The sequence below is a fragment of the Mesoplodon mirus genome (assembly GCF_964341445.2).
Source record: "Mesoplodon mirus genome assembly, chromosome: 9".
NCBI classification, from domain to species: Eukaryota; Metazoa; Chordata; class Mammalia; order Artiodactyla; family Ziphiidae; genus Mesoplodon; species Mesoplodon mirus.
This window is the reverse complement of record NC_138985.1, coordinates 99,507,030-99,534,128: the sequence shown is the minus strand read 5'-3', so window position 1 is coordinate 99,534,128 and position 27,099 is coordinate 99,507,030. Positions and strand designations below refer to the sequence as shown.

Below are 27,099 nucleotides of genomic sequence, written 5' to 3'. Positions count from 1 at the left end.
GAGTCTTTTCCATTACACTGCGGCAGTTCTCAGGGCCTTTCATTATGTCACATTGAATATTTATTAGGCTATTCTAACATAATAACTCGGCCGAGTCACACAGATACCCACTGGCCAAGAAACAGTCTCTAAACTAATGTTAACTTAATGATTGTTTCAGAAGCAGCTATGTGCTTTTATTTAACTTCACAATTTTGCTAAAATATACCTCAATGTTACCAGTGATTCATTGTTGCTAGTTCCCATAGGCACCTATCTCTAGAATTTGACCCTGTTCATCATTTCTTACTTCTCGAAAGTTCCTGTTTGCTTGGTTTCCATGATTCAACTTCCTTTGCTTGCCTCTTACTGCTCTGTTGCTACCCCCGATTCACTTATGTAAGAATTAGAATTCTCACGTCTTGTGTACGTCTTCAGTTCTTACTCTGTGTCTTCTTACTCTGTGGTCTCTAAGATAGATAACTACTATCTCTTTCAATTCAGATATCCTATTGGTACCTCAAACTCAGTGTGTCCAAACAGATCTTTGCTACCTTTCCTTACTTAACCTTAGTCATTTAACATCTTTAAGCTTTTTTTTTTTTTTACTGATCTGAAAAGTCAGGCTAGTGAAAGAACCTAAATAATCAGATGTCTGCGAATTAATATATTAATAGATATTATATTAACTATATTATATATAAATATCTATTATACAAATTCTGAGATTTAATATATGTCGGTTGCTGAGAATACTGTCCTTAGGACAAACCTGAGTGTGTATTACTTATGAATCTGTTTAAAACCATATTGTTTATGTTGGCACCTACCTCTGGATTGAAGATTAGAATCTGGGAGATGTCTTAGATTCTCCTTCCACAGTACATTCAATTAATGTGATAAGTCCAATAAATTTTATCCCTTAAATAACTTTTTTGGTCTTCTCTCTATCCCTTTTCCAGTGTCACAGTGTAAGTCTTCTCAGTGTCTCACCTGGATTATGTCAACTGCCCTTGTCTAAGCCTCCCTGAGTCTAGGCTCACATCCTCCATTCACTCTGCTTACCGATTGCTGAGTGCTCTCTCATATTCACAGCTGGTCTTGGTCCTCCTTCTCTCAAAATTCTTCATAGCTCCGTATTTCCTAAAGTAAAACATAATTGCATTTCTCACGTGAGCCTTATATATGACAAGCAAGAAACATCAAGATTAGTCTCTTCCATCTCTTAGTTTCTTTTCTGTTTCTCAACTTTTCTCACTGATGCTTGAGCAATTTTTAACTAATCATTGATTCCTGGAATATATCACAGTTACTCAAACCTGCAGGCCTTTGCCTGCATGTTCTTCTTTCTCTAAACTAATCTGTTATTTGAGATTAAACTCAAAATTAGTCTCCTCTGGAAGCTTTCCTTAAAGACTCTGAACATACTTAGGTAACTTTTTTATGCCCGTTAAAAAGAAGAAGAAGAAGAAGAAAACTATTACAGCAATTTTCTAATTTTAGTGCATCATTATTTTATCATGAAATAGTGTTGGATTTGATTCAGGTTTTTTATGGCATCTGTTGAAATAATCCCATGATTTTTCTCCATTATTCTGGTAATTCTGCTAATGCAATGAAATACATTGGCATTCAGCTGTTAAAACAGCCTTGCATCCTGGAATAAACATCATCACAGTTATGATTTATTAGCTTTTTTTAACATTTACTGGATTTGATTTACTAATATTTTTTAAAGATTTTTATGTTTATGTTCATGAGGAGTGTTGGTCTATAGTTTCTTGAAATGTCCTTGTTAGGGTTTGGTATCAAGTCAAGTTCATTCATACTGAATTTTTTTCACTTATACCAATTAGAGTGGTTAAAACCTTAGATTATGATTCTGGATTAGTCTGTTTCTTTTTTCAGTTCTGTCAGTGAGTAATTCATGTCTTTTGAAATTTTATTATATATAAATCCATTTGGTATTATGCCTTCTAGATTAATAGATACTTTTCCTAATTATGAAATGTCTCTGTTAATTCTTCCTGACTTGAAGTCTACATTGACTATTACTACTATAGCCACACTAGCTTTTTTATGATGACTGGTTTTGTGGAATAACTTTTCCCATCCTTTAACTTTTAACTTAAAAAAAACATATATATATATATATATACACATATATATATATTTAAAGTGTGCCTTTTGTAGATAGCATGCAGTTCAGTATTGCTTGTTTCTTTAGTTTGACAATCTGTGTTTTTTGATTAATACATTTCATCTATTTGTATTTAATGCAATCATTCATATGTGTAGGTTTACACATACTTTCTTGCTATCTCTTTTTATCCCATTTGTTCCTTGTTCCTTTGTCCCTCCTTTTCTGATTATTTTAGGTTAATCAAACCTTATTTTAAGTTTCCTACTTTAATTTTTCTACTCTTTTAAGTTGTAACTCTGAACTATTTCTTTTAATGGTTGCTCTAGGAATTGACATATGTATCTTTGACATATAACTTCCTATTCAAAATGAACATTACATCACTTTATGTAAAAAATCCTTAAAACAATAAAATTCTTGCCTTTATCAAAAATAAGGTGACCATATGTGTGTGGGTTTATCTGTGGGCTTTCTATCCTGTTCCATTGATCTATATTTCTGTTCTTGTGCCAGTACCATACTGTCTTGATTACTGTAGCTTTGTAGTATACTATGAAGTCAGGGAGTCTGATTCCTCCAGCTCCATTTTTCTTTCTAAAGATTGCTTTGGCTATTTGGGGTCTTTTGTGTTTCCATAAAAATTGTGAAATTTTTTGTTCTAGTTCTGTGAAAAATGCCAGTGGTAGTTTGATAGGGATTGCATTGAATCTGTAGATTGCTTTGGGTAGTATTGTCATTTTCACAATGTTGATTCTTCCAATCCAAGAACATGGTATATCTCTCCATCTGTTTGTGTCATCTTTAATTTCTTTCATCAGTGTCATAGTTTTCTGCATACAGTTCTTTAGTCTCCTTAGGTAGGTTTATTTGTAGGTATTTTATTCTTTTTGTTGCAATGGTAAATGGGAGTGTTTCCTTAATTTCTCTTTTAGATTTTTCATCATTAGTGTGTAGGAATGCAAGAGATTTCTGTGCATTAATTTTGTATCCTGCTACTTTACAAAATTCATTGATTAGCTCTAGTAGTTTTCTGGTAGCATCTTTAGGATTCTCTACGTATAGCATCATGGCATCTGCAAACAGTAACAGTGTTACTTCTTCTTTTCTGATTTGGATTCATTTTATTTCCTTTTCTTCTCTGCTGTGGCTAAAACTTCCAAAACTATGTTGAATAATAGTGGTGAGAGTGTGCAAGCTTGTCTTGTTCCTGATGTTAGTAAAAATGGTTTCAGTTTTTCAACATTGAGAACAATGTTGGCTGTGGGTTTGTCATATATAGCGTTTATTATGTTGAGGTAAGTTCCCTCTATGCCTACTTTCTGGAGGGTTTTTATCATAAATGGGTGTTGAATTTGTCAAAAGCTTTTTCTGCATCTATTGAGATGATCATATGGTTTTGATTCTTCAATTTGTTGATATGGTGTATCACATAGATTGATTTGCATATATTGTAGAATTCTTGCATTCCTGGGATAAACCCCACTTGATCACGGTGTATCCTTTTAATGTGCTACTGGATTCTGTTTGCTAGTATTTTGTTAAGGATTTTTGCATCTGTGTTCATCAGTGATATTGGCCTGTAGTTTTCATTTTTTGTAACATCTTTGTCTGGTTTTGGTATCAGGATGACGGTGGCTTCGTAGAATGAGTTTCGGAGTGTTCCTCCCTCTGCTATATTTTGGAAGAGTTTGAGAAGGATGGGTGTTTTCTCTTCTCTAAATGTTTGATAGAATTCACCTGTGAATCCATCTGTCCCTGGGCTTTTGTTTGTTGGAAGATTTTTAATCACAGTTTCAATTTCAATGCTTGTGGTTGGTCTGTTTATATTTTCTATTTCTTCCTGGTTTAGTCTTGGAAGCTTGTGCTTTTCTAAGAATTTGTCCAGTTTTTCCAGGTTGTCCATTTTAGTGGCATATAGTTGCTTGTAGTAATCTCTCATGATCCTTTGTATTTCTGCAATGTCAATTGTTATTTCTCCTTTTTCATTTCTAATTCTATTGATTTGAGTCTTCTCCCTTTTTTTCTTGATGAATCTAGCTAATGGTTTGTCAATTTTGTTTGTATTCTCAAAGAACCAGCTTTTAGTTTTATTGATCTTTGCCATTGTTTTCTTCACTTTTTTCTAATTAATTCTGATCTGATCTTTATGATTTCTTTCCTTCTGCTAACTTTGGGGTCTTTTTGTCCTTCCTTCTGTACTTGCTTTAGGTGTAAGGTTAGGTTGTTTATTTGAGATGTTTCTTGTTTCTTGAGGTAGGATTGTATTGCTAAAAACTTCCCTCTTAGAACTGCTTTTGATGCATCCCATAGGTTTTGGGTCGTCGTGTTTTCCTTGTCATTTGTTTCTAGGTATTTTTTTATTTCCTCTTTGATATCTGCAGTGACCTCTTGGTTATTAAGTAGTGTATTGTTTAGCCTCCATGTGTTTGTATTTTTTACAGATTTTTTTCCTGTAATTGATATCTAGTCTCATAGCGTTGGGGTCATAAATGATACTTGATACCATTTCAATTTTCTTATATTTACCAAGGCTTGGTTTGTGACCCAAGATATGAACTATCCTGGAAAATGTTCCATGAGCACTCGAGAAAAAAGTGTATTCTGTTGTTTTTGGATGGAATGTCCTATAAATATCAATTAAGTCCATCTTGCTTAATGTATCATTGAAATCTTGTGTTTCCTTATTTATGTTCATTTTGGATGATCTGTCCTTTGGTGAAAATGGGGTGTTAAAGTCCCCTACTATGATTGTGTTACTGTCGATTTCCCCTTTTATGGCTGTTAGCATTTGCCTTATGTATTGATGTGCTCCTATATTGGGTGCATAAATATTTACAATTGTTCTATCTTCTTCTTGGATCAATCCCTTGATTAGTACATAGTGTCCTTCTTTGTCTCTTATAATAGTCTTCATTTTAAAGTCTATTTTGTCTGATATGAGAATTGTTACTTCAGCTTTCTTTTGAATTCCATTTGCATGGAATATCTTTTTCCATCCCCTCACTTTCAGTCTGTATGTGTCCCTAGGTCTGAAGTGGGTCTCTTGTAGACAGCATATATATGAGTCTCATTTTTGTATCCATTCAGCCAGTCTATGTCTTTTGGTTGGAGCATTTAATCCATTTACACTTAAGGTAATTATAGATATGTATGTTCATATTACCATTTTCATAATTGTTTGGGTTTGTTATTGTAGGTCTTTTCCTTCTCTTGTGTTTCCTGCCAGAGAAGTTCTTTTAGTATTTGTTGTAAAGCTGGTTTGAGTAAAGGTTTTAATTCTTCTTTGGAATCTGAATGAGATCCTTGCTGGGTAAAGTAATCTTGGTTGTAGGTTTTTCCCTTTCATCGCTTTAAATATGTCCTGCCACTCCCTTCTGGCTTGCAGAGTTTCTGCTGAAAGATCAGCTGTTAACCTTATGGGGATTCCCTTGTATATTATTGGTTGTTTTTCCCTTGCTGCTTTTAATATTTTTTCTTTGTATTTATTTTTTGATCATTTGATTAATATGTGTCTTGGCATGTTTCTCCTTGGATTTATCCTGTATGGGACTCTTTGTGCTTCCTGGACTTGATTAACTATTTCCTTTCCCATATTACGGAAGTTTTCAACTATAATCTCTTCAAATATTTTCTCAGTCCCTTTTTTTTTTTTTTTTCTCTTCTTCTTCTGGGATCCCTATAATTTGAATGTTGGTGCATTTAATGTTGTTCCAGAGGTCTCTGAGACTGTCTTCAATTCTTTTCATTCTTTTTTCTTTATTCTGTTCTGCAGTAGTTATTTCCACTATTTTATCTTCCAGGTCAGTTAGCTGTTCTTCTGCCTCAGTTATTCTGCTATTGATTCTTTCTAGAGAATTTTTAATTTCATTTATTGTGTTGTTCATCATTGTTTGTTTGCTGTTTAGTTCTTCTAGGTCCTTGTTAAACGTTTCTTGTATTTCCTCCATTCTATTTCCAACATTTTGGATCATCTTTACTATCATTACTCTGAATTCTTTTTCAGGTAGACTGCCTATTTCCTCTTCATTTGTTTGTTCTGGTGGGTTTTTACCTTGTTCCTTCATCTGCTGTGTATTTCTCTGTCTTCTCATTTTGCTTAACTTACTGTGTTTGGGGTCTCTTTTTTGCAGTGTGCACATTCGTAGTTCCCATTTATTTTTGGTGTCTGCCCCCAGCAGCTAAGGTTGGTTCAGTGGGTTGTGTAGGCTTCCTGGTGGAGGGGAGTAGTGCCTTTGTTCTGGTGGATGAGGTTGGATCTTGTCTTTCTGGTGGGCAGGACCGTGTCCGGTTGTGTGCTTTGGGGTGTCTGTGAACTTAGTATGATTTTAGGCAGCCTCTCTGCTAATGGGTGGGGTTGTGTTCCTGTCTTGCTAGTTGTTTGGCATGGGGTGTCCAGCACTGGAGCTTGCTGGTCGTTGAGTGGAGCTGGGTCTTAGCACTGAGATGGAGATCTGTGGAAGAGTTTTTGCCGTTTGATATTATGTGGAGGTGGGAGGTCTCTGGTGGACCAATATGCTGAACTCGCCTCTCCCACCTCAGAGGCACAGGCCTGACACCCAGCCGGAGCACCAAGACCCTGTCAGACACACGGTTCAGAGTAAAAGGGAGAAAAAAAGAAAGAAATAAATAAAATAAGTAAAATAAAGTTATTAAAATAAAAATTACTAAAAATAAATTAAAAAGTAATAAAGAAAAAAGAAAGAGAGCAAGCAAATCAAAAAGTAAATCCACCAATGATAACAAGTGCTAAAAACTATACTAAAAAAAAAAAAAAAAAAAAAAGGGACAGAAAGAACCCTAGGCCAAATGGTAAAAGCAAAGCTATACAGACAAAATCACACTCAGAAGCATACACATACACACTCACAAAAAGAGAAAAAGGAAAAAAAAAATATATCGTTGCTCCCAAAGTCCACCTCCTCAATTTGGGATGATTCGTTGTCTATTCAGGCATTCCACAGATGCAGGGTACATCAAGTTGATTGTGGAGATTTAATCTGCTGCTTCTGAGGCTGCTGGGAGAGATTTCCCTTTCTCTTCTTCGTTCGCACAGCTCCCGAGGTTCAGCTTTGGATTTGGCCCCGCCTCTGCATGTAGGTCGCCGGAGGGCGTCTGTTCCCGCTCAGACAGGACAGGGTTAAAGGAGCAGCTGCTTCGGGGACTCTGGCTCGCTCAGGCCGGTGGGAGGGAGGGGTATGGAGTGCGGGTCGAGCCTGCGGCGGCAGAGGCCAGCGTGATGTTGCAGCAGCCTGAGCCGCACCGTGTGTTCTCCCGGAGAAGTTGTCCCTGGATCCCGGGACCCTGGCAGTGGCGGGCTGCACAGGCTCCCGGGAGGGGAGGTGTGGACAGTGACCTGTGCTCGCACACAGGCTTCTTGGTGGCGGCAGCAGGGGCCTTAGCGTCTCATGCCCGTCTCTGGGGTCCGCGCTTTTAGCCGCGGCTCGCGCCCATCTCTGGAGCTCCTTTAAGCGGAGCTCTGAATCCCCTCTCCTCGCGCACCAGGAAACAAAGAGGGAAGAAAAAGTCTCTTGCCTCTTCGGCAGCTCCAGACTTTTTCCCGGACTCCCTCCAGGCTAGCCGTGGTGCACTAACCCCTTCAGGCTGTGTTCAAGCCGCCAGCCCCAGTCCTCTCCCTGCACTCCGACCGAAGCCCGAGCCTCGGCTCCCAGCCCCGCCCGCCCCGGCGGGTGAGCAGACAAGCCTCTCGGGCGGGTGAGTGCCGGTCGGCACGGATCCTCTGTGCAGAAATCTGTCCGCTTTGCCCTCCGCACCCCTGTTAATGCGCTCCCCTCCATGGCACCAAAGCTTTCCCCTCACCCGTCTCTGCCAGTGAAGGGGCTTCCTAGTGTGTGGAAGCTTTTCCTCCTTCACGTTCCCTCCTAGAGGTGCAGGTCCCGTCCCTAGTCTTTTGTCTCTGTTTTTTCTTTTGCCCAACCCAGGTACGTGGGGAATTTCTTGCCTTTTGGGAGGTCTGAGGTCTTCTGCCAGCGTTCAGTAGGTGTTCTGTAGGAGCTGTTCCACATGTAGATGTATTTCTGATGTATTTGTGGGGAGGAAGGTGATCTCCACCTCTTACTCTTCCGCCATCTTGAAGGTCTCCTCTCATTGTGATCTTTAAACAAACAACGAGGCTGCACGATAAAACTCTAAATTTTCTTACAGGAGGATACTGAGAGTAAAAGGGAGTGACTGCTTTGTCCACATCATAGATATAATGAGTGACGAAGCTTATATGGAAGAAATCTGGCTGACTCCAAAGGTCCTCTTCCCACAGATTTAAAAATTTTGTTTTTAATGCCTTATGATTTTCTGACATATTTTCCTCATATTTGTAATCATACTTGTTATACTGTGTGTTTGATCTTTGATAAGAGGATATAATCATGTCCAACTTTACTGTAAGGTATGGAGTAGTTAAAATACACACTTGTAAAATTCCTATTTTTGCTACCACAAGCAAGGCATTTTGCATACTCGAATATATTTCATATTTACATTAGCTACTTGAGACATTTTTCCATTTCTACCTTTTGAAAAAAATACTGTTTTGTACCATCATACCCCCTACTGGGTAGATCTTGATATTGGCCAGACCAGTGACTTTTAAATACATTTTTCTTTCTTGACAAATGAAAACTTACAAGGAAGCCACTAAGGAAAGTAGTTAAAGAGGAGCTGCTCCAGCTGAAGCTGAGATAAGGGTGGGAGCTATGGGCACAGAAGGGTGGCTTTCAACACACATTTTCAGGATCCTTTAACACCTGGCAGCAGCCTTTGACCTCTTCCTGGAAACACCGGTGCTCTAAAAATCACTGCTTTAGCCCAGCTTTATTTTTCTAATGAAAATCAGAAGGGATTTTTAAATGTGTGTATGAACTTTTTTTTTTTGAGTATGAAGTTTTTGAGTCTTGGAGCTCATTCTTGACTCCAATTATAGTACTTTGGTAATAAACACCCCAAAATGAATCAAAGTACATAGAACAGCCACAAAACTGATAAACAAAAATAAAAACAAAGCCAAAAGGGTTTAAAATGTACTATATTAAAGATATCTGGATGAACTGTTGAGTATGGTGGCTGCCCCTTTGGTGGTAATTTAGGGTTTTAGTCACATTTATACAACATGCAGCCTTTTCCTCCCTCCCTGACCTTCCGTTGCTTCACTTCTCCAGACCAGTTAATAACTCTACCTTCCTCCCTCACAGCTCCCAGGATTAACTCATTTTATCTTTCTCCTTTTGAGGTCCACCCACTGTTACTTGCTACTGTACACTCTATTCTAATCACATTCTGTCACTGAATGTATTATAAACATCATCTCCACATATTCACTTATTTGGTCCTTTCTGCCTGAATTTCCCTTCCTTCCCTCTTTTCTTTATGTAGAAGACTTCAACTATTAAAAAAAAAAAAGATAAAATATACCCAGCCCTCTACCTCACTCAATCTTGCTAAGCAAAATTATCACTTGAGCCTATGTACTGAGCTAGCACTATGTGTATAAACTTTTCATGATATTTACCATAGTGAATCGTTTCTCTCCCTTTTCTCCCAGTTAGACAGAACTCTTTTAGGGGGAGGGCTGAATCATATTCTTTTATCATGTTCCCATGCCCAGAATACACCTGGCCCTTAGTAGGTGCTCTAAAAATCGGTGAATAGATGTCTAAAGAAGATGTCTTAAAATATCACATTTTCCCAGCAGGTGCCACCATGCCATGAAAATATTTCAGCCTTAAAGTTGCCTGTTTTTATTGAGTCATACAAAATTAAGCGAATTCCTTCTTTATCCATCTAATTGATAATGCACTTAGTTAAAATCAAAGATGGAACACTGTTGAACTCATTTCTGGGGTGTGAGTAGAGTGTACCTGAGGTCATCATGCACACACGTGCTTGGGACACATTCTTTTCAAGGTTTAGTGTTTAAATAAGCTTAACAAGGTCAAAGTGAAGGTCTGATATAGCAAAAGATTCCATTGTAAACATAATGGCTATTTATATGAGACTTTAGGAATCTAAGGCAATGACCAAACCATTTGAAAATAAATCAATATGAGGATTACGGCTTGAAGAAGAGTTGGTGAAAATAAAGAAAAGTGACCTATAAAAAGGAAAAAAATTACTTTTTCACAGAGATTTAGGCAGGTAGACCACAAAATATCTAGAAAAGTCTGATGATGTGTAATATATGATGCAGAAGCATTGCAAATCATTCACTGATTATTCCTGTATGTATGAAACTGCTTTAGATTCTGTTTGTTTCCAGCCCAATTTCTTCAGTGAATTTTACATCCCATGGTATAGACAAAGGGCTGAGACATCATTTTAGCATGAATATTAATTCCTCTCTTTGATACCATGTTTTGGTGGTAATTTTTCCTGGCAAAAATTTTACTGAGTGGCAACTAAGTGCTGGGGCCCTATCCTAGGTACTTGAAATAAAGAGAGCAGTAGAACAGTTTCACCACACAAGAGGCATAACATGCAGTTGCAAAGTTAGATTTTTTTTCATTTCATACATGTTAAATTACATCAACAGTTTCCCTAATTCTCAACATGGAGTCTCTTTACTTCAGCAAACTCCAAAGAAATACTGGGGATGAAGGTCCTTGAGTTTATTTTAACTTTTTAAGAAGTCAAAAGGCTGAACAAATTTGTATCCTTAGAAAGCTGAACAAATCTTTAGTTGGCATTAAATAATATCTCTGTCTCTTTTTTTGTTTTTTAAAATTTTTATCTTTTGATTTTAGATATTAGATGGCTTAAAGTGTCATGCTTGTTATGTCTTAATAAAAAGAAGTACTTCCTTTTAGTAAGTAATCGAGTGTAGGGGTGAATTAACTTTATTCAACAACTAATAATATATTTCTTGATATTCTGGGTTAGCTCTGTGTCTACATCTTGCACTTTCACAATAAACCTCTCAAGTTGTTGTTATAATCAAAACCACTTTGTAGATGTCAAAACAGCGATTCCAATGGTTGTGATTTGCCAAACACATTCCAAAAATTATATGGTGGAGCTGAAGTTTAAGCCAAAGCTTCTGCCTTCAAATCCTATATTAGTCATTCCAAACAGATCACTAAGAGACAGATTCCAGCATTCTTGTTTTATGTTTACACGAGATGTTAGTCATCTTAAAAAATTCTAGATCCTATCCTATTCTAGATCCTATTAAAATGCTAAAGGAAAGTAAAGCTCTCTTTTCCTTTTCATCAGAGATTTCTCTATAGAAGTGACCAGGATTTAATAAATTAACACTTTTCCCCTGAGTTGGTTTCAGAAACCAACTCAGGGGAAACTTTGAACTTCATACTTATTAGTGATTGAGATAACTCAACAATAATTTCCAGACAACAGACATCTAGGGTAGTCTTCAACTTAACCATTAAACCCTATGAAATTAAATCTGTCAGAGCAAGTACAACACAAGATGGCAGTAGGAGGGGGTGAAAATAAGTAAATTATTCAAAAGAAATGAGCTGACTTAGCAAGGCTTATTCTGCCACTGTTTTATTTCCCTCCGTGTGAAAAGTAAGTCATGATCCTGACCACTTCCTTAAGGTCAATGTTCTTGCCTCCGTGCTCATCTATCATCTGTTGGATAGCAGGCAGGGTTAAACTATATACAGATGCTTTTGCCTTTGTTTGATGCTAAGGACAAATAAACAATCAACTATGCAAATACCACAAGCAAGGGAAACTGTTATCTACACATGTTTAATTACCCAAGTTTTTACCACGGTACCAAGGCACCAGCATACTACTTGGGCTTTTGGATAATTTGAGTCATCTCTTTTCTAAACTCCCTTACTCTCTTCTTTTAAATAACCATTTTTTTTCATTTGCTCTACCCCCCAAAATCTTAAGCTATCAAAATAGAGGCTTAAGCAGAATGGTAGGCAAAACAGGAGGGAAGGGAAAAGAGGTTGAGAAGATTCTCCAACTCACACCTATTGCTGATCACATACTTTACATATTTTCCCTGTGCACATGGAATTGCATGCATTTTTCTTTAGAACATCTAAAAGCTGAAGTTAACCGTTTGCCCACTAATTAAGATTCCGAATTTTTCTGAATCAATAGGAGAAATAACAGACTAGAGTGCACTTCCGTTCTACCAACTCTTCAACCCTCACCCCAATTCCTCTCTCCTTCCTTCCTCTCTGCTCCCACCATAGTTAAGATCACTTGTTTAATAGACCATTCTATGACTCACAAGAAATTTTTGGTCAGGAAATTCTGGCCCATGTGGGATTTTTTTTTCTTGAAATTAAGTGAATTTAACTTGATTGAGAGAAAGCTTTTTGAAAATAATTATAAAAGTAAGAACTTAGCAATGTCAAACTAGAAATGCTGAGGTTAAAATAGCCAGCAATAGCACCTTTCTATTAATAACTCTGTGTGTGTGTGTTATTTATGGAAGAGTTCTTTCTGTTTCTGCCAAGTGGCCATGTTTCCTCAGTGACATTTCTTTACAAGGCTGTGCAAGCATCTCTCCACTGCTTGATCAGAAAGTTCTCTCAAGAGCTGTGCTTTCATGATGGAAATTTCTGATTTCTCATCTAATTCACAATCTAAATATTTCAGGTATTCAAAGGTAATTGTGAAACATAAAGGTGTATTCCAACTTGGAAAGAAATACGTTAAAATTTTAAAGTTCTGAATTTAAAAGTTAACTTACCCTTTAAGAAAGTTCAAGTGAAAAGTTTCCGCCTCCAAAGTGGTTTGTTTGTCACTGAGAGTATGTTCTTGGACAGCCTTTGGAGAGAACAACAGAAGACCTTCACCTTGGTTCACATTACACCTAATAATTGTAAATGACGCATGGCTAAGTGACATATGTATAGTAGTGTAGATGCACTCTGAGAAGACTTGCCAACCAGTACATCCAGACTGGCTTCTCATATAGTTCATGTCCAATGAGAGCCATAGGAAAAGTCTCAGCAACAGTAGGAACTCTTCCGTCTGACCATCAGTGAAGTATAGTTATAAAAATTTAGCATTAAGAGGAAGAACAAAACACCTAATTTTAGATTTTAGAAAGTAATGGAGATGCTGAGTAGCTATTTAGGATGTAAGATTCATTGAAAGGACCAAATGACCAAAATACTAACTTTAACTGATAGATGGAATATGCTTCATCCATACAATGGAATCTAGAGTCATAAATTTAAAAAACACTAATAAGGGATAGCATTTCCAATGTCACAGAAAGGGGAAAAATTCACGGACAAGGACGTCATTTCGTAGATGTGTTTGAATGAGGAAAAGCAAATTGCAGAATAGAGTGATCTCAATCCCTTATATGTGTGACGTTTTATTGTTTACACTCATGAGAATGTAAAATTATCTAAACAATCTATACTTCTGGAAGAAAAATTCTCAGAGTTAATGACCATATGTTATTACTGTCATTTTTATATGAAGTATAAAACACCATGAACATACCAGATAGAGATAAATGACTGCCAGGTGATTTGCTGCAGCCAATGACTTGGTGTAGCTTCAAGAAGTGGGCTGTCCTGGGGCTTGAACTGAGACTTCCCAAATTTGCTTAGCAAGGCAGTCATACTGACACTAGGCTGTCGCAAATGACTTTAAGTTCTAAGGGAGTCTTCATAATGTTATCCTGGGATTTTTATTCATATCAGATGTGGAGAATTTCAAATTATGAGTAAGTGTAAACTCTTCATTCCATCCTAGAATTTAGTGGATTTTCAGCACATGTGAGTTTAGAAGTGTTTTTGCTATAGATCGAAGGTGTGCTAGCTCTTCTTCTGTTTTGGGCTTTACTCTTCAGTGGATCAATGAATAATAGAATTATGATGATAAGATAATCATGATGATGGAAACAGTAAAAAAAAAGTCTGAGATGTTGGTCATTACTGATGCATCTGAAGATAACAGCAAACATATACTTGCACAGGTAATCCATTCATTGTGTCCATTCAGATTATCCACATGGGCTACAACACCGTGGCTGTTTTTGGGAATTGTCAGGAGTTATAAGGATGACTATAGTTACTTAGGTTGACACCACCTTCTTCTGTTTCTCTGTTTATTCCTAGAATGCAGACTCAACAGTACCTGCAGCAGCGTCGAAAATTTGCAGCTGCCTTCCTGGCATTTATTTTCATTTTAGCAGCTGTGGATACTGCTGAAGCAGGAAAGAAAGAGAAACCAGGTAAGCAAGACAGTTATGAACACCAAACTCTTCATTGATTAACGTCCATCTAATCCAACTACCTGATTTTTGTCTTTTCTCCTTCCCTCCCTTCTTCCCTCCCAGAGGAGCCTAAGTGACATCCCCTCTGATTCCACCCCCCACTCTAAGTCCTGAAGTATAGGTGGTGATCATTAACTACTGACTGAAATAGTAATAATCATATTAACAGCTACAACATACAGAAACTGACCAGCAATCAAGTGTTTTACTTATGTTGACACTCTTCCTCAAAAAGAGTCCTGCAAGCAAGTTTTATCTCATATTTACAAAGGAGGAAACTGAAGCATAGAGAGGATAAAGCACCTTTTCTGTGTCACTCCCAACATCATAAGGAGGCTGTGGAGCTGAGAGTCTATTACATCTGTGGTCCACCACATTTAATTTATGCTATTCCATCTATAAGACAGAGAAAGGAACATTGACATGCATTGAAATGGCTAATCTGACAGCTGTTACTTCTCAAAGAATATTTTCTCATTTTTTAGGTTTAACTGACTTTGATCATCTTCTCTTTTTCAGAAATGTTTGCTTCTAAAAGGAGATGTCAGTAAATCACTTAGCACAGTCCCTGGCACATAGTAAGAGCTAAATGAATATTAGTTCTAGCTCCTTTGGTTTCTTTCTCCATTCTCTTGGTCATTGGTTGATTCAACCATTCAGCTAACACCTATTGAGTTCCTACTCTTTACTGGACACTGAAGATAGAGGTTAAAAGCACAACCATGCAATTATGGAGCTCAGGAATTAACTTGGTTATATCTAGCAGTTAAAGAGTTTTCTGGACGTTGATTGTTTTTCCTTCCTCCCTTTCAGAAAAGAAAGTGAAGAAGTCCGACTGTGGAGAATGGCAGTGGAGTGTGTGTGTGCCCACCAGTGGGGACTGTGGGCTGGGCACCCGGGAGGGCACCCGGACCGGAGCTGAGTGTAAACAAACCATGAAGACCCAGAGATGTAAGATCCCCTGCAACTGGAAAAAGCAATTTGGAGGTAAATCCCACCCCTTCTGTCCTATTGATTTAATTTTCCACCCTGAGATAATTCTGTCACTCTCCCATCAAGCATCTTTTTGAGGTTGACTCTATTTATTATTTTAACAAGTTTATTTTATCAGATGAAAAATAACCAAGCATCTTGCCTAACCCCAGGTCCCTCATTTTCAGTTCTACCAGAATTTGGGGCCAGACAGTTTTTTGTTCTGGAGGGAGGGCTGTCCTGTGCATTGTAGGATAATAACTGCATCTCTGACTTCTGCCCACTAGTTTCTTGTGGCACTCCCCACCTCACCAACTGCACCAACTGAAAATATCTCCAGATACTGCTGCATGTTTCCTTTCGGTGGGCGTGTCAGCATAGTCCCTGACTGAGGCCACTATCTTACCAAAATGGACAGAAAATATGCCCTTGAGCCCTCCTAGCAGTGCTCTCTTTCCTTCTTCTATTTCTAGATTCCTTTGATCTTCCCTTCCTCTTTTCTTACTTATTCTCCTCCTCCTCCAGATCTCTTTCTGTTACTTCCAGTCCCTCTCTCTCTTTTGTTCCCTCCCCACTCTCCACGCTGTTTCATAGATTTACTTATCAGATCCAGCAGGGCTGCTATGAGCCACTTTTCACAGATTTTCTCTCACTGACTATTACCAGTTTCATGCTGACCTCATCTCCTTATTTGAGAAGGAATCTTTCACACTGCCAACTTTAAACCCACCACTGAACACCCAAATTGCCTGTTTTTTCACATTCTAGATTCTTTGTCTTTCTCAGCCATAGTGGGACACAATGCCCCAAATACTCTCACTGGTTTACAGAAATGTGCTTTGGCCTATTGCTCAATGGGGAAGGATAATGAATATATGCACTATATATTTTTCATTCTCTATAACCTTTGGGGTTATAACTTTTTATGAATGGAGGTTAATTCTATAAAGGCATGGTGAAATTCAGATACATTTGATCTTAAATTGTATATGGGTACCCTAAAGAACTACATGCAAAATGCCCTAAAAAGTGTGTCTTAAAGGTCTTATACCTAGAATATATAAAGAGCTCTCAAAACTAAAAATCCAATTAGAAAGTGGGCAAAAGACATAAACAAACATTTTACTGAAGAGGATATATAGGTGGCAAATAAACACCTGAAAAGATGTTCAACATCTTTTCTCCATTAGGAAAATAAAAATGAAAACCAAGAGGCATCACTATATACTACACACCTATCAGAATGGCTAAAATTAGAAATAACATCAATTGCTAGCGAGGTTGCAGAGAAACTAGATCACTCATACATTGGTGATGGGAAGACAGAATAGTAGAGCCACACTGGAAAAAAGTATGGCAGTTTTTCACAAAACTAAACTTGTGTTTACTATACAATGCAGTGGTTTCACTCTTAGGCATTTATCCTAGAGAAATGGAAATTTATGTTCTTATAAAAACCTATACATGAATGTATATAGCAGCTTTAGCGGTTACCAAAAGTTGGGAATGACCCAGATATCTTTCAACTGGTGAATGGTTAAACAAACTGGGGTATATCCATACCATGGAGGATTCCTCAACAATGAATGGAACAGACTATTGATTAATACAACTTGGACCTTCAGGAAATTTTACTGAGCAAAACAAGCCAGCCTCAAAAGATTACATACTGTATGATTCCATTTATATAACATTCGTAAAATGACACAATTACAGAGGTGGAGAACAGATTAGTAATTGCCAAGGGTTAAGGAGGTAGGAAAGGAAGAAGGAAGCTAAGTTCTGACTGTAAAAGGACAACCCGAGGGACCCTTGTGTTAGAAGTTGTTTGAATACTAACGGTGGGGGTACTCACTCTTACCTACATATGTGATAAAGTCACAGAGGATTAAATGTGCACACGTACATATACACAAATGAGTGCAGGTGAAACTGGGGAAACCTAAATAACGTCTATGGACTGTGTCCACATCAATTTCCTGGTGGTGCTATTGGACTATAGCTATGCAGGATATCACCACTGAGGGAAACTGGGTGCAGGGTATATGGGATCTCTCTGTATTATTTCTTGCATGTGAACCTACAATTACCTCACTACAAAAAGTTAACAAAAGTGTCTATTTTCATGGCACTCCAAGAGGAACTCACAGATTTCTGTTTGGTCCTACCCTGCCTCTAGCGGAGTGCAAATACCAGTTCCAGGCCTGGGGAGAATGTGACCTGAATACTGCCTTGAAGACCAGAACTGGAAGCCTGAAGCGAGCCCTCCACAACGCTGACTGTCAGAAGACAGTCACCATCTCCAAGCCCTGTGGCAAACTGACTAAGACCAAACCTCAAGGTAGGTTCCTGCCTTTGAACCATAATTTTAATCTGAGTGGATTGACGGACTCAGGCAGGATCTTCAGATGTGCACACTCAAATTTTCCAGAAGGAAAACTTGGGTGAATTACCTTTAGAAAGGGATTGAAAAAAGCTCATATATTGAGCATCATACAAGTACTTTTCAGCAGGCAATTGATGAATTCAAATTGAAGTCCTCTGCACAGATGGGGGGATAGGAACAGTCTCCTCGCACAAATAAACAACTTAGCAAAACAGGCCAATTAAGACAGCTGCATGGTGACTATATATTTCAAGCCCTAAATCAGGACTACATCCTGACAAGTATGGACAAACTTAGAAAGATCAAGAGGCTGAAAATTAAAAATCAAGTCTCTCCTAGATTATCAACATATATAGTTTTCATGAAATCAGTTAAATTATTTTATATTTTTCCTTTTTTACCACATAACTTGATAGGTTCTGTACTTCTAATATTTTTTTTAGAGCCTTTATATTTGTTTAGTTACATTAGCTTACCAGTTACATTTATCATGGAATTTCAGAATTGCGTAGAGCTATCTTTCTATCCATTCCCAGAAAGTCAGACTCTGCTCTCATGCTGGAGAAAGTAAGCCAAACCAAATATCACGGCCATGGTTTCATATAAATAGAATCCCAGTGGAGGGAAGACAAAGAGGTGTTAAACTCTTTTATTTCATCGTAGTATGGGCTGAGTTATTTCCCCCAAAATTCAAATGTTGAAGTCCTAACCCACAGCACCTCAGAATATGACTGTATGTGGAGATAGAGCCTTTGAAGAGGAGATTAGAGTTAAATGAAGTCATATATGGGTGGGCCTATTCCAATATGACTGGCATATAAGAGGAGATTAGGACACAGGCAGACATACAAGGAAGACCATGTGAAAACACAGGGAGAAGACAGCCACCTACAAGCCAGTGAGCAAGGCCTCAGAAGAAATCAGCCCTGCTGACATCTCGATTTTGGACTTCTAGCCTCCAGAACTGTGAGAAAATCAATTTCTATTATTTAAGCCATGTACTCTTTGGTTCGGTGTATGGAAGCCCTAGCAAATGAATACAGTGGGCCTCAGTGAACTCTGCATTAAAATATCTCCTTGGCCTTTGCTCATTTTTGATTCTAAAGTGGACCTGAAAATTCATACTGGCTAGATTAATTATAAGGAGAAACTCAGAAAAATTAACATGAAATCCATAATAAATGAATACAAGAATATCCCCAGAAACTGGGAAGGATTGGCTGACTTGCCGCTGATGGTCAGGAAGGACCCCTTTCACAGGCCTCACTCTTTTAGCCTCTGATGAGGTGGTCCATAGAAATGGTTACCTCCAACTTCAGGATGGTTAGAAGCAGGGTAGACCTGCAGGTGAATGTCTAGGATTCAGGCTGCTCTTTCCAGAGCATGGAAGCCTCTGCTGGTTGTAGTGCATATTTGGAAGGCATGACGTGGGGCTAGGGTCAGTGCACTGAGTTCGTGTGCCAACTGTACAAATGTCACTCACCTGGAGACAACTACCCAGATCTAATGGAAATCGGTGGCCTCATCTATTCAGTGAGATAGTCCCCAAACTGGAAGAACTAACAGATACAGTTTTCAAAGTAATTGATTTTTAACCTAGTCAGAGAACCAAAATCTTCAGCATAAATATAGAGTGGGAAAAGAAAAGGGATTGAAGACATCTCTATATTCCAGTCCAGTGGTTCTCAACCTGGGCTGCACACACAATTTTCTATGGGAACTTATAAAAGTCCCAGTACCCAAGTATAACCCAGACCAACTAAGTCAGAATCAGTCGTTTTGAAAATTAAAATGTTCTTTAGGAGATTTCAGTATCAACTAAAATTGAGACTTACTGCTCTAGTGTGAAATTCATAGACACACACACACACACACACATAGAAGCACACATGCCATCCTTGTTCTCTCCTGTGGTGAGAGAAACTGCAGCTTAATGGATGGGGAGGAAAAAAATGGGATCGTGATTAAGTAGGTGGTGGATGATGGTGGGGCTGGGTGAATATGGAGAATGTTGAAAAGTTTGGAATATATCGGACAAAATGGGAACGTGATTAAAAAAGACTCCTCAGGATATTTGATAAATACGTTAAGTGAGGCTCCTTTTTAATTGGACTGGTGAATAGTTCACCTTTTTACATTTCCCATTTAGTGATATGTAATGAAGGTTAAAAGTCTGATTCAGACTTGAAAAATAGTGGTAAAAATATTTCAAGTGTGTAGACAGTCTGTAATTTTTTATGTCAAAAATTAAGGTAGATAATTAATTGAAAATGGAATTACCCTGAGGTCTGTATTTCACAACATTACCAGTTATGCATTTCGTAGGTCATTAAAATGTAATCTTCTTTTTGTGCCTAACATACCTTTGTTAAAAGTAATCTTTTCCCTCTCAACAATGGAGGGTTCTATGAATCCTGTTTTGGCACCAGGAACTCTGCACAAAGAATCATCTTATCCTACGAGTTGAGCTAGGGAGACATGTCAGATAGAAGATTTTCTTAATGGGATTCACTCACACTTTTCATGACATATGTTTCCTGGTTTAAGTAAAATGTAACAAGTGGCATGTGTGGGTTTCACATATATTTATACCATTTTTCTCAAATAATCATGAATGGGTATTACAGCTTCCCCTGTGTGAACTTCTGCACTTAAGATAGCTCCTTTATTTCTGATCAATGGAAAAATAAGTAATAAGATGGAATCTCTATTATGATTAGTATTGTTCTGTTTCTAATCTCACGCCTTGCTTTAAGTGTTTAACATATATTATCTCATACAAATTCCATATATCCTTGCAGGTAAATAGTGGTATGAAGGAAACTGAGGAACCCTGGTTAATTTATTCAATATTTGCCCAGGGTCACATCTCTAATAAATGACAGAGTCCACATTTGGTTGACTCTAAATTCATGTTCTCTTTTATACCCTGTGGATTTCTCACTTAATCTCATATGAGTATAAGGTAACCTCCATGAGTTTATTTTCCTTTGAAATAGGAGAAGGTGAGGTTTGTAAAGCCCAATATTGATGTGTGGGATGATGACCAAATGGAAGAAGACAATTTCTAGAACATTATTTCTAAAACTGTTATGAAAGAAGACATCTCCCAGAACATAAGTTTCAGGAGGATGGGGACCTGGTCTATTTTGTTCTCCACTGTATCCCTTTTGCTTAGAACATGGAGCAGCACGTAGTTAAGTGCTGAATAAATATTTGTAAAATAAATAAATGCTAAAAGAGGAGAAAAAGGTTTTGTACACTAGATCCACCAAAGACTGGTGGAAGCTGTAGTAAAGAAGTCATTTAAGCAAATTTTTCTCAAAGTTATACAATAATAACTTAGTTTCTTCCTTTATTCAGGAAAGAATAAGTCATCAATGCTGTCTCCTATTTTAGCTCAGGACATGAAAAAGACAGAGGGAGGTAGGGGACCCACTAATTTTGACTCGGGCACTGTCATAGGCACTCCTCATCATTTAATTTATTTTATTTTATTATTTTTTTTATTAGGATATAGTTGTTTTACAATGATGTGTTAGTTTCTACTGTACAGCGAAGTGGAGTTGTCTGTGCTATGCAGCGGGTTCTCATTAGGTATCTATTTTATACATCTTAGTGCATATATGTCAATCCCAATCTCCCAATTCATCCCACCCCCCTTCCCCCCTTTGTGTCCATACGTTTGTTCTTTACTTCTGTCTCTATTTCTTCCTTGCAGACCAGTTCATCTGTACCATTTTTCTAGATTCCACATATATGCGTTAATATATGATATTTGTTTTTCTCTTTCTGACTTACTTCACTCTGAAGGCCAGTCTCGAGGTCCATCCACGTCTCTACAAATGACCCAATTTTGTTCCTTTTTACCTCATCATTTAATTTAACTTGAAGCTTAATTGAAGCTTCAAAGCAACACTATGTACTGCATTTTATTTATCCTACTCTATATATAAGAAAACACAGGCTCAGAGAGGTTAAGCAGCTTGCCCGAGGTTTCACAGCTTGTAAGTGTTGAAACGAGGATTCAAATTCAAAGTCAGACTGACTCAGAAGACCCACTGCCTTTTCAATTGCACCGTGCTGCCACTAGGTTTTACAAACCCATGAAACTCTGGTAATATTAGATAAATCTCAATTCCTAGACTCATTACATGGTAGAGCTTCTGGGGACCCTGCCTGTGATTGACAGGACCCTCATGTAACAAATGAGGACAAAAAAAATCAGTGATTCATCCAAGTCCCCCTATTGTTGAGAAGCAGAATCAGCTCCAGGCTTTGTTCTCTTTTGACATCATCATTCTGCCTTTTTAAACCCAGTCACTGAACTTATAGCTAGAATGTACCTTTTTTTCCCCACACATCATTATCCTTCTCATGAAACACATCATCAGTTCTGGGATTTTTTTGTCTGTTTTTTTGTTTGTTTGTTTTATAAAACTCTTTTGCTTGGTTACTGGCCTCTTGTTTTGGGAAATGGTAGTGGATCAATACGCAAACTGCATGATTTTCAGTGTGAAAAACATGCTCTTTAAATTTTAGAATGGAACATAAAGATGTTGGTAAGGCTGTGACAACCCACCATGAAATTGAGGAGAGATAGGAAAACATACCCCTTGTGGGATGATGGTTGTGACTTGATTATTAACAAGGCTAAAAGATTAAAAGACTTGCTTGGGGAGAGGAGAGAACGGACGCATGGACACAGGGGGAGAGGGGGAGGGTGGGATGGATTGGGAGATTAGTTTTGACATAAATACACTACCATGTGTAAAATAGATAGCTAGTGGGAACCTGCAGTATAGCACAGGGAGCTCAGCTCGGTGCTCTGTGATGACCTATATGGATGGGATGGTCGGGGGTGGGGAATGGGAGGGAGGTCCAAGAGGGAGGGGAGATATGTATACATATAGCTGATTCATTTCATTGTACAGCAGAAACTAACACAACATTGTAAAACAATTATACTCCAATTAAAATAAAATAAAATAAAGTACTGGAAAAAAAAAAGACGTGCTTGGGGAGAGGAGGCACTTAATATCTAGAATTGCCATCTAAACTTTGGGAAATTACTAAATTACTAAATATCCCACTTGCTTTGGTTAAAAATTGCCTTAAACTTCATTACACTCCATTCTAACAGCATTAGCTTTTGAAGGTAAAGAAGTGGTCCTTCCTATGGCTGTGTCAATATTGTACAAACTCTATTCTCTAGCCTTGGTCCACACTTTCAGTAATACCAGATATCAGGTTGGAAATCCTTATCTAAAGGTTCTCTTGTGTTGGAATCCCACTTAATCTGAAGAGAGGTTTTAGTCATTCACTTCTATATTATGTATACAGAAGAAGGGAGACTATTGATATTCTAATGTAGGCATAAGAATTGAAAGATGCAAAATTGGAATGTAGCTTTCCTGGGGATGGGGACAGATTGCTCTGCGGAAGGTCAATGATTGACTGAAAGGTTATAACTGGAATTTGCTTAATTGCTGCCAGAATCTGGCAGGGAGAAATTGGTGAGCAATTGTGTGGGCACTTGAGATTTTAAGGAAAAGAGATTGAGAGTATTAATTAAAATTTTTCATTAAGAAAATCCCATATCTGTCAGAGTTTTTAGCCGCAGCAACATCTATTCTAGCTAGTGAAGCAGAAAGGGGTTGATTGGAGAGTATTATATAGCTCACAGAATCTCTACAAGGGCCAGAGGATTTGACTTGGATCCAACAATATTGCAGAGAAGGCAAGAGATTCAAGAGAAATGTCTAATCACACCATACGTGACTGATATAGCAGAGACCCTCTTGCTGAAATTACCCACTGCTCAGCACATATAATACTAAGAATTGGACACTGGAAACTTCACCTTCCCTGTACCCCTAAAACCAGACACGTCCACCTCCTTTCTTGCCAAAATGTCCAATATCCCCAAATTTGGCCTTATTTTCTACTTGTTCACTTCTCCCTCTAAGACTCATTTAAGAGTGCCTGCATGGTAGAAAGTAGGTCACATATAAAATTATGTTGTAAGAGGGTCTGGGAAATGTCTATAACTTTCCAAACTCTGCCTGTAAATATGAGAAGAGAAGCTGAAAGGGATTTGAATTGCTCCTTAGTGAGTGATCCTTCAGGGAGTATGTGTTGGAGTATATCATCAAGACCTACCCCTCTCTCCTGTCGGGCTAGAAGAGGCACTGATGACATTTCTTGGAGAGAAAGCTGCCCGGAGTAATCATATTGGGCCAGTTGAGTACCCAACTGTAGAGAGAGTTAGGTCTTTCCTTATTGGAACCACCAGTCATTCTTTGTTGAGTCATTTCAGCCTTTTCAGTTTGAAAATAATGCACAGGAATAATTGAGCTGTGGCCAGCCTGGGCTGACAGCGCTATATCAAAGATCAGAGCAGAGAACCCTTCGGGGGGGGGGGGCGGCAAATAACTGTTCTCCAAGCCACAAGTGTTTCTCAGTGGTCCCCTTGGAGGATGGACTCACTGTAGAATTAGAAGATGGCCGAGCTGAATGGGACTCAGGAAGGGCCCTTCTGTGGGGAAGCTGTGGTCCTCCAGGCAGTGCTGTCTGTGGGAGCAGGTACAGCCCAGGGGAACAGGCTGCTGGTAGCTATCACCAGAATGCAGAGTCAAAGATGAGGCCAAGGTGGGGGCTTGTGTGGAAGGCACCTAGATGAACTGAGATTTTCCTAGGTGCCATAAATGATATAGCCTAATGATCATCTTGGATCGTTCTAGAATCTTGAGTTATCATTGACCTGGAAATTATTAGTTGCTTTATAAACAAGATACATAAATATTGTGAAGTATTGTGAAACTCCTTTTTATACTGACAGGCCAGCTTGGCATATATCTGCTTCCAAGTTTGCCTGACAGAAGGGTATTCACAAATGGTTTCTGGGGTAGGCAGAGGGAGAAGCACATGGATGGATGTCTGTGTCACAGGTGGTCCAGGCAACAGTGTTAATCCCTCTTGCTGTCCTGTCCACCAATTCATGCTCTGCTCGTACCAAGCCCTTGTTAAACTTCCCTGCTATCGATAACCCTAATTCCTTTTAGTTCTTCCCAGCTACTTCTAAAAGTTTTGCCATGTCGCTGCTCTCTCTTTTTGGATGATTTCCTAGCCCTCTCAGGTTTGGCAATTCATCTTTAAAAATCAAAAGGACAGCAACCATTTAAGTGTGAGATTCAGCTGTGTGCAGGACACAGCGTTTAGCAACTGATCATTAAATGGGAAAGGGGGTCAGTAAAGTGATATTACCAGCATTCACGATTCTCTCCCGCTAAGTAGATTCTTTTGTTAGTTCTTTTAAAGATAAAAGATGCTCCCCAACATTTCTTTCTATTTTCTGGGCTCTGACATCCCTTGGGAATGAGCATGCAGCCCTCTGTGGATGAGTTTTGCTAGGCTGAGAGACTTCTAACTGTGTTGAGAGAGGTGAATGCACAGAATCCCACTGTAGGCCAGCCTGGAATGGGCTCCCTCCCCTCTAAGACCCCTGATGGGGTTGATGGCTGCTGCCCTTGCATTTGACCAGAAAGAGGCAGCCTGGGGCATCTTATGGGGATTTTGTTCTTTTTGATCAGAGGGAAACACTCTTGTTCAGTTTGGCCTTAAGGTTTTCATTTCTTTTTTATTCTGCTTGTGGAAATCTTTGAATGTCTATTTTATTTCCCATCCATGATACTGTTCTTGAAGTGAGAAAATCTAATTCTGCAACTTTCTTATTAGAATATCTGTTTTGTCTTCTGTAAACTAAAGTCTTCAATGAATATCTCATAGCACTATTGTAAAGATGAAGTAATTTATGTAAAAATACCTGATAAATGTGCAGTGTTTTTCAGACTGTTTCCTTCCTTCCAAATGGATTTCCTGAGGTGGGCGTTTCCCTCAGCACCTTTTCAGGCAAAAGAATTATGGTGATTACAACGATAGTAATTATAGGTAATATTTCATGAGAGCCTAGTAGGTTTTGATTATAGCCGGGTACATTGCTCATACATTGTGTCATTGAATATTCATAAAAACTCTGTGAAATAGTTACTATGATCATCCCCAATTTTATGTATAAGGAAACTATGGCTTAGAGAAGTGAGACGCCTAGTGTAAGGTGATACAGCTAATAGGCAGAGGAGCCAGGACTTAAATACAAGGCAGCCTGACTCTAGATCTCCTGCATTATGTACAGCTCCTACCCCTGTATCTATTCAACATGGGCATCTCAGTTTCTTATCTAAGAAAGGTAATGAATTTCAGACCCACTTATTCTTCCTAAAATCCCTCTTTTATCATCACTTCCACCAGCAACAGAATCAGATCCTGGCTCGTGAGCAGGACGTGATCATCCAGTTTGGCTCTTGCCGGATCCTTGTTCCTGGCATTGCCCGTATACTCTGCCTCAGCCACATCAAACTCCCAGAGATGGCCGAACGGGCCATGAACTCTTATATGTCCATTTCTCTGCACCTATGATTGTAGAAACCTGGAACTTGTTCTCCTTCTTCTATACTTCATACATTTCATTCTGTAAAACCCAGCTCGTTCATTGAGCAAGTATTTATGGAGTGGGTTCTATAGGCTAGAGTTAGCACCAGGGACAAATCAATGACCTATATGGACCTATAGTGCAATAGGAAAAACAGGAGGATAAATCCCAATGTACCGCTCAGAGTACAAAGGCTATGAAAGAGAGCAGCATGCTGTCCTTGGGCATTGTTTCCAATTTATTCATTTATTTATAAAATCTATTAAGAGCCTACAGTGGTAAAGGTTGTATGTTAGGTGCTGCTGATATTAAACAAGTTTCCTTCCCTCTTACTGCTATGTTCTAGTGGTGGTGGTGGGTAGATAATAGTGGCCAAAATAAATAACTAGTAATTAAAATTAGAACTACATATTAGAGTAAGTGGTCTTAAAATCTAAAGAGCCAAGTGTCAGAGTGACCAAAAGGGAAGGGGGCTAAGTTAGATAGAGTAACTGGGGAAAGCTCTTTTGAGAGGCAACTTTTGAACTTGGACTTGAAGACATAGAGCAGCTAGCCATACTAATGTTCTAAATGAAACAAGGGGAAGTTCAAAGTCCTGAGGCCAAAAAGAGCTTGTTTTGTTCAAGGATTAGAAAAGAGATCAATATGAGAACTTGCCAGACTTCCCTTCCCGAGCCTTGAGTTGCTGCCTTTTCTCCGAGGGCTGGCTCCTCTGGTAAGACATTCATCCCTGTCTCTGCCATGAGTGCATGTCTGCCTTGCCCCACCCTGAACCTCTTGAGGTCAGGAGCCACAGCCCATTCCCCTTTGCAAGTTACTACATCTCATGTCCCTAGTCCCTGAGAGGAGCTCAACATATAGTACCGACTTAATGAATGAATGATGTATCCAACTAA

General features: G+C 38.6%; 1 protein-coding gene across 2 annotated transcripts in view; it reads left to right on the top strand.

The window, feature by feature from the left end:
• PTN (pleiotrophin) overlaps positions 1 to 27,099 on the top strand; it is a 98,166-nt gene that overhangs the window by 58,748 nt on the left and 12,319 nt on the right. For both annotated transcript variants that reach the window (XM_082632497.1, XM_082632496.1), the window contains exons 2-4: positions 14,197 to 14,312; positions 15,168 to 15,341; positions 17,506 to 17,667. In XM_082632497.1, the coding sequence (XP_082488623.1) occupies positions 14,198 to 14,312; positions 15,168 to 15,341; positions 17,506 to 17,667 (451 nt within the window). In that variant the 5' untranslated portion in view covers position 14,197. The remainder of the gene's footprint in view (positions 1 to 14,196; positions 14,313 to 15,167; positions 15,342 to 17,505; positions 17,668 to 27,099) is intronic.